Source organism: Salminus brasiliensis, chromosome 7 (genome assembly GCF_030463535.1).
Source record: "Salminus brasiliensis chromosome 7, fSalBra1.hap2, whole genome shotgun sequence".
In the NCBI taxonomy this organism is placed as follows: Eukaryota; Metazoa; Chordata; class Actinopteri; order Characiformes; family Bryconidae; genus Salminus; species Salminus brasiliensis.
In genome coordinates, this window is record NC_132884.1 from 10,783,963 (window position 1) to 10,798,593 (window position 14,631).

The following is a 14,631-nucleotide window of genomic DNA, read 5'->3' on the forward strand; positions in this document are numbered from 1 at the left end:
TAACTGTTAGTTATAGCCATTTTGTACACAGTTCTTCAATAATAAATAAGTGATCAAATGAGAGGTCAGGTAAATCAGCCATTTACAGACATTCAATTTCTTTGCCTAAAGAAGATCTTGGGCTCCTTTGGTGGTATGTTTTGGGTCACTATTCATCTGTGCAGTGAAATGCCATCCAAACAGTTTTGCTGCACCTGACTGAATCTGAGCAAAGTGTAGCTAGAGAGGCATATCGAGGCAAATTTACAAAAAATGTGTTATTGTCCAAATACCTTTGGACCTGACTGTATATTATGTATCAGGATATGAATGATCTGTTACCATGGATGTGCTGCATCATGAATTAGAGGAAGATGAATAGGAAGTCTGTGGTGTTGATGGAAGTTTGCGAGTCATTTCATCATGGCATTACGTTTGTGTCATTATATTTACGAGGGACCTAGCAAAGATTTTAAGTGGGCCACAGTACCCCCTTGCCCTTTGACAATATTTACATCCCTGCTCTGACACAGATGTAGCCATCAGTCCAGATAGCGGTATCATTAATAAATAATGAGAAAAAGTACTTCAGCAAGACATTGATCATGACATTCAACTACTACTGTAAGTATTTTCATTACTGTTACATTTATACACATAAATGTATAACATAAAATGTAAATATTAATCAGTGATAATGCACTGTACAAGGATGAACATGAATTCCTAAGGTTGTTTCAAACAGAAAAGCTTGATGTAGTATGTCACATAAAGCAACACATTTACATATAACCACCTATTTAGTCTGCAACAGTTTGACCACTTAACGCAGAAAGACTTATTATACACTACTACAGAGACTTCTATACAAACAAGGCTATACTTCTATACTGGCGAGGCTATTCTTTGTTTTAAGGGGTTAATCCAGCTCATTTATGCCTACATTTTAGGTCCGACTACTTTCTGAGGCACAATACAGAGAAGCAGAAGAAACATATCAGATACCCATCTTAACATAACAAATATCAATCACATTACAAAGGTAACCTCTTTATGGTAGTGGCCTTTAAATCCCTTAACCCCTTAAACCTAATATTCAGTTATTAATCCTAAAGCAAAAACTATTATATGGCCATTTATCTTACAAGTTTTTTGGAGTCCCACCACGTTTTATTTTAGGGCCTATGAAACTGATGTAAATTATGACAGTAATCAAGTATCAAAACATACAGAGTTGTGAAAATTACTTTTGCTTTGTGACTTGGTGCATTGTCAAGCTGGAAGAGACCAGCTCGTCTGGCACCAACAGTCATGCTACTCTCAAAATGATTGAGATAACATTCTAATGACTGACGTGAACAACCTTCTGACCTGTATTTGAATGTTTTATGTACTGTACTGCTGCCACACAATAGACTGAATAGATATGGAATTATGAATGTGTAGGTGTACAGGTGTTTGTAATAAAGCACTCAGTAAGTGTACTTTTTATTACATATGTGGTACAATACAACAGGCATTCTCTCTTTGCCTGATCCAGACAGAACAATGGCAAATACATCAAATTTGATTATTTATGGAATCAAAACAAGGTATTTATCCTAGCAGAGCTACAGACAGCAGGAGAGTTGTATGTTTGCAGGTCACTCTGGGACATCTGGGCATTTATTTGACAGATATGCACGGCTCTACATGTCTGTCGTAACAGGTTATATAAGTTGGAAGGGACGTATCCAGGCTGTTGTTGCATGTGCTGAGGTGATACGGACAGTTAAAGGAGTAGCTCGTTCATCACATGATGCTCAAGACTAAAGCATTTCTCCTTGCCTGTCAGCAGGGTGCACAGCATGGACTAATTTATGAGCGACCAGGACATTAGTGAAATGAGTGGAGAGGGCGACAGGTCCTCCAGCATAATGGTTACCAGGGAGAGAGGCATGCTGGTAGCATTCAAAGTGTTTTTGATGAGGAAAGGAGAGATTAACTCCAGGGTTAAAAGACAAAAGAGATTCAGCGGGTTGTTTCTCCCTTTAGCCATTGCCCCTTCTCTGCCACCTACTTTCACATCCCCACCTCCAACTTCCAGCACTCGGAAACCCCCCAGATGGGACACTCCAAGTACAGTAAAAGTGTACTAGTAAGAAAGAGATATTATTGTTTTGAATGGTAGACAAACACAATAGCGGGAGACTTGGGGCCAGGCCTACTAATGTTTTGCATCATCGCAAAAACCCTAGTTCAGAGTTAAAAGTGATTGAAATTTACTAAACAGGTACATTTTTATTCAAATATTTAAAACTGCTGTTTCCTGATACATTTGATATATTTTAGAATAATCAAATCGGGTTTATGTCTTGCCTCTACACTCAAAGATGACCCCCTGTATGATCCAGTTTGCTGCACTGACCCTGTTTGCCACTCAACTTTTAAGGCATAATGAATTAAATAAACCACGGTATGTTCTTCTGCTCATGAAGCAGCAAAAACAAAGTTCTAATTAATGTGTAGTGTGTGCCCAACACCTCACTGAAAAAAGTACATGATGTTTATTTGTAGGCAGCTTTATTTCTACAGTAGCATTCTTACCTAGACGGGGAATCCCTTGTGGGGAGCAATGGCATTATCCACTATGTTATCCAACAGCTAGTGGCAGAGACAAAGATGAAAAGGCAAGAATCTCAACTCCATCAACCTGATCCTGTCTAGCTGGAGCTTTGGCAGCTGTCCCTTCCCTGACTGGGGTGAGCAAAGTTGCCAAAGGTGAAGCACAGGTCATACTGAGGCGAGTCTGACTCTTGCTAAGCTACATGAGCACACAGAGCAACATCTTACACTCCACCAACACTCTCACCACTCAGCTTGCCATTCTCATACTGCTCTGATCACAGTTAGTATATGCTAGAGTCAGCAGTCATGAACTCATTACAATCCAAGCTGAAATAATGCTTTCATCATCTAGCCAGGAGAGTCCTGGGGCAGACAGTAAGATCTTGTTACAAGATTTATCAAAATGATCTAGTCCATCGGTACCTACAACATTCATGATAATACATTTTGTGCCATTCATTTGAGATTCTAAAGCTTTCTTTGTGACATTAAACACTGTAAAATGTAAGTTGCATTGAATACCCGATAATGTGCAAAATACTAAAATAAAGAACTTACATTTTAGGTGCTTCAAACATACTTCCCACAAAATAATCTGGACTACTGGAGGAGCCCTTGATGACCAACAAGCTCTAGCAAAAATCTCCAAGTACCTCACTGGGTTTCATCAAGCACCATACAGAGCAAGTAATCAAGCACTTTTGAAGAATCGTTGAAGAACCTAAATGTAAAGAGGTTATTGTAAGACTCCAGAAGGCTTCTTTATGTCTAGCAGGTTCCTTGAGTAACCAAGAACTTAGGTCATACTGGCATTAAGACCAGCTGAGTTTTAATAATGCATTATGCAGGTAGTCAGTTAAGTACAAAAAAACAAACTAAAATGTAACAGTTTGTAATTATCCAAGCACACTCATATCAGAACATTATGACCATGCTTCATAGTAGTATAAACGACCATATTTGGCGGTGCTTTGCCATGTGGTATAGAGCAGTTGATGTGCCACTGTGGAGCAGTTAACCTCACCCAATACAGTCTATGCCATAACGTCTCACTAGTGTCATCCAAGCCAAGGGTGGTTATTTCCACTATTTATTGTTTTGCTATGACTGAGTATTGTTATACAACAATGCTGGTGTTTGGGCAATGCCACTGCTACTCTCATCATGACCTGGATGAAGCACATGGTAAAGTACAATTTTGTATATATAAAAAAAAACTGTTTTCCATGTATAACTATCGCTCTTTTAAGTTAGTAGGAACACTTTTTTCCATATAATATTATTTTAATTTATATGGTTTTAAGCTCTTTTAATGATTATATTGTTAACATTTTTGCTAGCATTCATTATTAAAATGTATTAAGTGCTATGCTAATGAACGTAATAATATAGGGAATACTTAGATTAACTAGGAGTGTCTAGGGAATAAAAAAAAGAAGACAACAAACAATGTTAAATCCCCTTTTACAGCCACACAATGGTGAGCTGTATATTCAGGTATATGTCAGATAGATGTTTAATATTAAATGTGACATATAGTTATTTTTCACAAGTTAACCCAGCTCTTGATAAAATTTCTGTGATATGCTTTGGTCAATACGATATTTTTTTTAAATGATAATGAGTCACTGCTCACCCCACCCCCCCTTCCCCACAAACCTATGCCACAATACAGATAAAGCAAATAACCCACTTATAAGCATTTGAAGAAAGCTACTGCACAGCTTACATTTTTGTTATTGGGTCAGTGCAAGCTTTACATGGATGGGGCAGTAAGTTGCTCACAAACCATTCGTAACAATGACCTTTATAAGTCAGCAATAAACACTGGCGAAGCAGAAAAACACTACTGACAATACTAATAATGACCAAACTGCAGCACAGTAATTAAGAGTTGCTACTCGCTAATCTTTCCTGTCTTTCCAAATTTCAGGGGAGCGTACAATCAGATGCACTCTACATACATCTATACCCATCTCATTTGTAGATAAGATGAAAGGCATTTTACTATCTAGTCTATTTTATTACCTTAGCTGTTAGCCTTAACTAGAGCGAAATGACCAAAGAAACACATAGCGTAATTATTTTTTAAACATTTCTCTCTGCTGAAGTTTTGCAACAGACAGTTGTTATTAATCTCTTTTAGAAAATATCTTGATGCCAGACCTGTGCCTTGTTAAATGCCATTTTCCTGACCTAGGAAACTCACTGTGCTGTCTTATTTTACAGTTTGGAGATAAGTTGGCACTGTGCAAGCACTGAAAAGTGCTTACATCCCTTTTAATATTTGTACAGTTTATTCTTATTACTACATAAAATATATTGGTAAAACTGATTATTATAGGAAACTTAAACTTGCCCTAAATGTTACACGTAGGGATGCCAATCTAATTCAGTAATTCGGGAATGGGGCTGATCCAGGTATTTTTAATGGATAGGCTATCCAATCAATTTCCGATCCTTAGTTTTGTAGCAGCAGCACGCCAAGGCACTATTAAGAGGCATGATTCTCAGCTGTCACAGTAAAGAACTTCTCATTTTTTTTCGAAAACTACCTGGAATTTGTTCAGTTGTGACCTTATCTTAAAAGTTCCTCAGCTGATGAGAGTGGTGACTTTACCAGTAAGCAGCCAAAACAAGGCTGAAGTTGGTTTCTAATTCTCCATTCCACTCCATTCCAATAGTGCAGCAGCTTAAAGCATGTTAGAAGTCAGAAAAGGATTATTTAAACCACTCTTCCATAAAATGTTTGTCTTTTTTCTGATGGTTTTGACTACCCAGTTTGTTTGTTTGTTGTGCAATGACAAAGATATTTTATTCCATTATATCCATTTAAAGATACTCCCACCCCAACCTTACTTTTGAATTATGCCTGGTTAGAAGCCAAACTATTGTGAAAACCAACGCTCTGTTCCAACAGGAGAACCACACTCCTTTCTTTGGTTCAAAACCAGCTCTGAACAGCGCATTCAAAACCGAGGAGGAGGCTAATGTACAAGCTATAGAATGGCATAGCTCATGTAGTCTTGGTCAGGGTTCTCTTGCAAAAGAGACATTTAATCTCACTGTGCCTCCCCTGGTTAAATAAAGATAAAAATGACCACATTATAATTCGTTTTTACACAATCATAGGCCAGAGATAGTAAAAATGATCAGTTTAGAATGTGTCCCACTATATATGCATACTCACAAAGTGATTTGACTGTAGTGTTGTAAAGGAACTGGGAGCTAAATGGTTAGGTAGGTGGGAAGTGATTTTACTACTGTAGTGTTTATTAACAGCACATCTTACCTAGGTTGTGGGGCTGTATTAATTACAGCAACAGAAACACAAAGATCAGATCAGATCGGCATTGGATGACAGTCAGAATTAAGGTACTGATGAGTTGGGAAGCAAAAACTTGATAGGGACACCCCTAGATACATCAGGCTCTGGTAAATTAAAGGCAATAAGTGCCCCAGGTGCACCCTGTGACCACATTAAATGTATTACCATTCAACTCATTTGATATATTCATTTTTGTTATTTAATACAAAACAATACATTATATAATGTGGATCTGATGTTTAACTGCCTTGTTTGCTTTTTTATTTCATAATTTGATGAGAGATATTCACTTTTTTACATACTATATGCATATACGGTATGTATGCATGTTTCTTTTATTTATTTAGTCAGTTTATTAATATATGTTTAAGATATGATCGGATTGTATGTAAGTGTAATGTCTGAACAAATATGCATGTAATTATTAATTAACAATTAATAATGTGTATCTCTCTTTATGTAGTGTGTGAATAATGTAAGAAATACTATGTCCTTAAACAATCTTTAAGTAAATTTATTGTAGTGTGTTAACTTTAATAGTACTTGCTGTAGTAGCAATAGGTTAAAAATGTTTCCAACCATGCTGGACAAAACAGTTCCACAAGGAACCTCATAAAATGTCCTGAGGGCCTTAGAAAACTGCTATTGTTAATGGGGGATTGTCTTTTAATTTTTACAGTGTGGGTCTCTCTTTGAGCACAAATGTACAATGAGACAAGATTCCCCACTCGAGCAGAAAGTTTACTATCAAAAATTAAGGAGTGTTCCAAAAGCAGAACACACATCCTGCAGGCCATGTGTGAACCATGTAAGAGAACAACAGAACATTTCATCAGCGTGGCTGCTAAAATTCTATAAAATGATGTCCTTATCTTTGCTTTTCTGTATGTCTGTCTTGTCTACATTGTATGCATCCCTCTGCATTTCTGCCAATTTGTTTGGCCTATATTTGTCAGTAAGTACCTGCCTGTCTGAAACCTAACCTGGAGAAAATGGTTGGACTGGTTTGTGTCCTTATAATAGCTAGGAGGATGGTTCAGACCACAATGTGCTCACACGACAACACAAAAAAGCTTTCAGTCTAAATGAAGAGTGTTCAGTAAAGGGGTAGGTGGGGGGAGAAAGAGCGAGTTGGAAGCAAGGGATCAAAAAAGGACGTGTCATGAAAGAGCAGTGGATGAGTGTGGGATGAAGGCGATGACTTGGAAGATGAATGGAAAGCACTTGGTTATGGGGTTAGCAGGAGCTGAAAAAGCTTTTGGTGAGGTACGTGAGCTGGGAGAGATCGAGAATTGGGGGGATGGGAGAGAGAAAAAAGAGAGTTCTGCGGCAATGGTGGGGGGGGTCTGCAGCAGACATCAGAAAAAGCAGGTACGTAATGAGCAGACCAATCACAACTTGACCCTTACTCTTGCTACACCCCCTCCCCAAATTCACCTCACACAGGGCACCAGTTAGCAAGCTCCAGCAGTGGTTATGATCCCTCATGGTTATGATCATCTAAGCAAATCCCTAAGCTTAATCATTCTGTAAAACTTCACTGTGCTGCCAAAAGGCATCACCAAGCACCCTCGGGCTTGTCCGCACCATGAAAAATCACTGATGAGAACTCGAGATAAGCCTTAGGGGCTGGGATAGACAGCTTCTGTTAAATCCTTAAAACAAAGGCTTTCGAATGAAAAGCACTAGGAAAAAACAGAGGGGAACACAAAATGACTGACACCTCACACTGTTCCATGGCTGAGTGTGTGACCGTGAAAGCTCATGTTTGCTCACTGTTTCATGTGTGCAGAGATGTACCAATGAAAGGACGCATGAGGATTGATTCGGGCTAGCACATCCAGAATGACCGCTCTTCAAACACTGTGCTGATGAGGCACTGTCGCAGCATCAAATCATATCAACTCTCAGAATCGAGAGAGGTTACATGGATGCACACCTGAGAGATCGGTTAGCAACCACAGGTAAGGCACTGGGAAAGACGAGTGCAAAATGAAATGAAAAAGGAGACTGGTTAGTCTGACAACATTCACTGTTGGTTAACACTAACCAGTAAAGGTGACCCTTGTGTGTTTGTGTGTGTGTGTGTGTATGTGTGTGTGTGTGTGTGTGTGTGTGTGTATGTGTGTGAGCATGAGTGTGGTTGGATATGGTAAAGAGCCGGTCCATATGCAGCCTTACCTTATCCCTCCTGGCTGCACGCAAGGGGAAGAAGCATGAAAAGAGGAACTTTCCCCAGCTGATGACCGCTGCTAGACACCAATTCAGCCGGGCCATGGCGGCTTCTTTTTGTCAGCCCTTTGCCTTCTCTCTCTCCCCCTCTTTCCTTCTTGTGATCCCCAGGTAAATCCAGTAGCGATGCCCTGGCAAGAGGACCAGCCCCCTCTTAGCCTGTCTCCCTGGCTGTGTTCATGCAGAATGAACGGCACTTACAGCATCGCCAGTCCCATGCCCAGGAGAGAGAGAGAGAGAGAGAGAGAGAGAGAGAGAGAAAGGGCGAGCAAGCCACCGACAATGCTTGGTACACTCACAAATAGCCAGCCTCTCCTCCTGCACGCTGGCTTGCAGTCACCCGCTAGCTCACTCCAAGGATGCTGCAAGCCTGCAACACTCGGTCTGGTGAAGGAGGCAGAACGTGGAGGAGGGGGAGAGAGTGAGAGAGGATAGAGAGAGGATAGAGAGACAGAGTGAGAGTGAGAGAGGCAGAGAAGAGAGAAACAGAGTCGGTGGGAGCACTGGAAATTGCAAGCCGAAAGGAATGAGAGTGGAAAAAAAGGATAAGAAGGAGAGGGAAATCCAAATGTGTTTGAGAGAGAGGGGGCTTGTGAAAAAGAAAGACAATGAAAAGAGGTAATGAAAGAAAAAACGATGCTGAATGAAAAGAGATCCTGAGAAAAGGAGTCATGCGAGGAAAAGGGGGATGAAAGGACAGAAAGAGGGTCAGAGGACGAAAGAGACCAAGCAGGAAAGGGAGAAACAGAAAGCGGGAGAGAAAGAGAGACTACAAGAATAACAGCCCCTGAATTCAAAGCAGACATAGACTAAGAGCATGCATAATCACCCACCAGTGTGCACACACACACAAATTTGAGAATCAGGGGGAAGATGAGAGGTAGGTATGAAGTATCGCAATTACGGCACGACAAAGTGGGTCACTATGCTGTGAATGCCATGTATATGAGCTGTACTATGTGTGGTGTGTGTGTTTGTGTGTGTGTGTGTGTGTGCGCGTGCCATGATTAGCACTCTAGCGTCAAAGCTGCCTGTCCAACTGCAGGTGCACCGCACCACTGCAGAGTCGCTACGGTTCACTAAGAAACCCATTCTCACTCTGCACAGACAGAGAGAGAGAGAGAGAGAGAGAGAGAGAGAGAGAGAGAAGAAGAGAGAGCGCGCATGCGAGAGGGAGAGAGAGAGAGAAGGAAGGAAAGGAGGAGGACGATGAGGAGAGAGAGTGAGAGGCATTAGTATAGTGAAGAGAGAGTGAGAGAGAAGGGGAGGAAGATGGGGAGAGCAGGAGAAAGAAAAAGGAGGGAGGTAGAGAATGTGAGAGGGAAAGAAAGAAGGGAGAAAGATTGGGAGAGCGAGAATACGAAAAAGGGGGCAGAATAAAAGCAAGCGCAAGAGAGAAAGGGAGGGATAGGGATAGGCAAGAGAGAGAGCAAGAATAAGAAGGGGGGGTTGTAAGAGCCAAAGAGAAAGGGAAGAAGACGAGAGGAGAAAGCAAAAGAAGTATGGAGGGAGAGTGAGAGAGATTAGTGTAGAGGAGAGCAAGGGGGATGCAGCAGGAGAAAAAAAGATATGATAGAGAGAGAGAGAGAAGGAGAGAAAGAATAGGGTGGGGGGGTGACTGCATAATGATTTTGCTTTTCCTCTGATCCCACGCCCCCCCCACCACCACCATTCCGCATCGTCACTACATCACCCATCCATGGTGAGGCAGCGAGCTTCTCGCGCATATATGATGAAGAATAGTCTAACCACAAAGCATCCTTCTGTCCTACGCTCTGTTAGAGCAAAGCTTCCAATCAGCGTCTCTGTTAACTGTCCCACAGACCCCATTTTTTTCTCCCTGTGTTGGTCATTGGCCACTCATGTAGACATTTCTATACAAGAAGGCATAAGTCATAGTCACATAGCAGACTGCTGTAGAAACCTCCAACAAATCACTCTAGCATAAGTCTGTCGGCTGCTCCTGGCAAATGGAGCTGCTTGCTTTCATAGACTTGGTGACATACGGTGGTAATTTGCATTGTAGATGTGGATCGATTGTAGTGAGACGGAGACTGTGGCAGGATGCTGGACTCTTTTTCAACAAATAAATGGGGATTATGAGCTTTAAAGTAAGCATCTATGTAGACACTTACTTTTAAAGCAACATTATAGCAACTTGTGTGGTGCTCCACTCACTTGTAATAGGGAGAAAAGCATCTCTGTCTTTGCTAGTCTGGCCTTGGCATCCTGGTAACTGCACTACAGAGCTCTGGTAAAGCTGGATGAACAATGCTCTCAATTAACTGTGCAACACTATGTAGTGCTGAGTCATATTTGTGTAAAATCCTACAATATCACTCTACCGTGTTAGTCCACATGCTTCTTTCAGTGATGGTTCTGTATCTCTCAGCTTGTCCAGAAATGCATGTTTAACGTGTCCTTTAGGGGTGCTGCAAATCACAAATTACATTTTTCAGCAGCAAGAAATACTAATTCTCGCATAATGCTGCTTTAATTTCACATAGCTTTATGATTAGGTTGTGTACATACACATAGCACTTTTCACTGAACATAATCACTTATTCTTGTAATAATTACTACCTCCTGCTCAGTTTCACAACATTATGTTGCACATTCACTTTGCTCTTGTTGCACTTTACACTTCACAACACATCCCTACTCTGTACATTTCTTTTTGTATTTTGTGCAAATTTAATGTGTATATATTGCTATTTTTTTCTTATGTATTTGTTATTATCGCTGTATTTTTTATACGTTACTTATTTTACGTTATTTATTTTTACCTATATATCTACCTATAACCTTATATATAACTTTGTACCTGATGTGTTCCCATTGCATGAATGGATTATAAAATCTGTTTATATGTTGTTGTTGGATATACTGTTATTTTTGCATTACTGAACAGAGGTTTAAAAAAAGTGCTAACACTAACTGCTAACCCGATAACACCAGTGTCAAGGTAATCAGTGTCAGTTCAAAAGACCGGCCCCCAGGTCTTGGCAGTGAAGTGGTGGCTCAATTGTTAGTATTCACAGGGTTGTGGTTTTAATACCCAGGTCCATTAAGTTACATAAGATCCTAACCCTCTTATCAGATTTCAATATCGGTATCAGAAAGATGAAGTATTGTGCATTTTCTGCTAAAAAAATTTTGTAATATACACAACAATTTGTGGGGAAAAAAGTATTTAGTCAGTCACCAATTGTGCAAGTTCTCTCACTTAATAAAATGAGAGAGGCCTGTAATTGACATCATAGGTAGACCTCAACTATGAGAGACAAAAATAATTCTGAAAATCACATTGTCTGATTTTTAAAGAAGTTATTTGCAAATAATGGTGGAAAATAAGTATTTGGTCACCTACAAACAAATAAGGCTTCTGGCTGTCACAGACCTGTAACTTCTTCTTTAAGAGGCTTCTCTGTCCTCCACTCATTACCTGTATTAATGGCACCTGTTAACAGTATAAAAAACACCTGCCCACAACCTCAAACAGTCACACTCCAAACTCCACTATGGTGAAGACCAATGAGCTGTTGAAGGACACCAGAAACAAAATTTTAGACCTGCACCAGGCTGGGAACACTGAATCTACAAGCAGCAGCTTGGTGTGAAGAAATCTACTGTGGGAGCAATAATCAGAAAATGGGAGACCTACAAGACCACTCCTAATCTCCCTTGATCAGGGGCTTCATGCAAGATCTCAGCCAATGGGGTCAAAATGATCACAGGAATGGTGAACAAAAATCCCAGAACCACATGGGGGGACCTAGTGAATGACCTGCAGAAAGCTGGGACCAATGTTACAAAGGCTACCATCAGTAACACACTGCCACCGCCAGGGACTCAGATCTTGCAGTGCCAGACGTGTTCCCCTGCTTAAGCCAGTACATATCCGGGCGCGTCTGAAGTTTGCTAGAGAGCATTTGGATGTTCCGGAAGAGTATTGGGAGAATGTCTTATGGTCAGATGAAACCAAAGTAGAACTGTTTGGTACAAACACAACTCGTTGTGTTTGGAGGAGAGTGAATGCTGAGTTGCATCCAAAGAACACCATACCAACTGTGAAGCATGGGGTGGCAACATCATGCTTTGGGGCTGTTTCTTTGCAAAGGGACTAGGAAGACTGGTCCGTGTACATAAAAGAATGAATGGGGCCATGTATTGTGAGATTTTGAGTGCAAACCTCCTTCCATCAGCAAGGGCATTGAAGATGCAATGTGGCTGGGTCTTTCAGCATGACAATGATCCTAAACACACTGCCAGAGCAACAAAGGAGTGGCTTCGTAAGAAGCATTTCAAGGTCCTAGAGTGGCCTAGCCAGTCTCCAAATCTCAATCCCATAAAAAAAACCTTCGGAGGGAGTTGAAAGTCTGTGTTGCCCGCCGACAGCCCTAAAACATCACTGCTCTAGAGGAGATCTGCATGGAGGAATGGGCCAACATACCAGCAACGGTATGTGCCGACCTTGTGAAGAATTACAGAAAACTTTTGACCTGTCATTGCCAACAAAGGATATATAACAAAGTATTGAGATTAACTTTTGTTATTGACTAAATACTTATTTTCCACCATTATTTGCAAATAATTTTTTTAAAAATCAGACAATGTGATTTTCTGTTTTTTTTTTTTTTCATTTTGTCTCTCATAGTTGAGGTCTACCTATGATGTCAATTACAGGCCTCTCTCATTTTATTAAGTGGGAGAACTTGGACAATTGGTGACTGACTAAATACTTTTTCCCCACTGTATATGTATAATTCACATTAATAACATATGACCTATTAGTAAGACATAAAAGTGTCAGTCTTCCATTCTGCATGAACAGCAGAGCTCAACTTTTCCATGGTGACTATCACTCTCACACAATGCACGGACTAATCACAGCATGACTCATCATCACAGCTAGGCTTTTCTTTTCTTTCCCACAAACCTCCATTTTCCTTCTTCTTACTTTTTTTCTCCTTTTATTAACTTTGTTTTGTTTTCATGCCAACTATAGGGTGAACCTCACAGATATGAATTCATGTCAGATCAACCCAAGACAAACTTCAGTGTCATCTACAGCACAGCAGCTTTCTGTCTTGGGATGGGAGGTCATAACCTGTTCTTCAATGGGTGGAGTGTATAAGCAAGCCTGACAACAACGTGACCCAGAGACCTAATAATGCAACCATCAATCCGGACACATTTGTAGGGCTTAGCGGTGTTAGCTTTGATGAGGTGCTGACTCATGGAGGGGCGAGCCAGTGGAGTGAAAGAGATAAGAGAGTCAGAGTCAGAGAGAGAGAGAGAGAGAGAGACAGAGAGAGAGAGGGGGAGAGAACGACAGAGAAAGAGTGTGGCAATGGCAGTCTCATCATTATCATGAGGTAGAATTCCTGTGGACAAATCTGATCTGAGTGTACTTAGAGTGTATAGCTATGAGAGATGATGTATCATGATGACTGCCAGGGGGACTTATCTGCCGTGCTGTGTTTCACACATGCACACACATGCAACACACACTCCAATTGTCTTATACAAGGCACGAGGGCGAAAATTATGGGTCTCCCCTTCAGTGGGTACATTTACCATGCCCATATGTAATTTTAGTAGTTTCTTAGTAGTTTTAGTAGTTCTTAGTAGTTTATTCGGTAGTTTCATTTAGTAGTTTCTATAAGAAGTTATTGGCTGATTATTTCAGTTATTTAAACAATAATTAAGTTTGTACTGTTTTTACTCAGAGAAAACAAGTCGTGCGCGGCAACAGGAAAAATAGACCTGACTGAGCGTATTTTATCACATGCATGCTACCATTGCAATGGTTAACCCAGGAACCCATTGCACACTGCAAGATGGCAAGGTGTATAATATACTTTTTTTCTAAAATCAACCCAACCCCTTCCACCATCTACTTTGGTTAAGCTATGCTACACACGTGGACAAAATACCCCTCGGTTATTGAAAGAAAAACCCATAATGGTCACAGAAATAACTTGAATCTGACAAAAGTAATAATACATTTAAAACATTTTTTAAAATAAACATATGAAAATTTAACATTGATTTTGAACCATGCTTTAACATAATTATTTTAAAATGTAAACTCATGAAACAGGCCTGGACAGAAATGATGGTACCCTTAACTTAATATTTTGTTGCACAACTTTTTGGGGCAATCACTGCAATCAAACGATTCCTGTAATTGTCAATGAGACTTCTGCACCTCTCAGCAGGTATTTTGGCCCACTCCTCATGAGCAAACTGCTCCAGTTGTCTCTGGTTTGAAGGGTGCCTTTTCCAAACGGCAGTTTCAGCTCCTTCCAAAGATGCTCAATATGATTTAGGTCAGGGCTTATAGAAGACCACTTCAGAATAGTCCAATGTTTTCCTCTTAGCTAATCTTGGGTGTTTTAGCTGTTTTTGGTCATGATCCTGTTGCAAGACCCATGACCTGCGACTGAGACCAAGCTTTCTGACACTGGGCAGCACATTTC

At 40.5% G+C, this 14,631-nt stretch overlaps 1 protein-coding gene across 8 annotated transcripts in view; it reads right to left on the reverse strand.

The window, feature by feature from the left end:
- tns1a (tensin 1a) overlaps nt 1–14,631 on the reverse strand; it is a 166,402-nt gene that overhangs the window by 127,076 nt on the left and 24,695 nt on the right. The window contains exon 1 of one of the 8 annotated variants that reach the window (XM_072683802.1): nt 8,096–11,258. The exons of the other annotated variants lie outside the window; for them this stretch is intronic. Within the exon in view, the coding sequence (XP_072539903.1) occupies nt 8,096–8,191 (96 nt within the window). The 5' untranslated portion in view covers nt 8,192–11,258. Of the gene's footprint in view, nt 1–8,095; nt 11,259–14,631 lie in introns of those variants that run through there. 8 annotated transcript variants of the gene reach the window in all.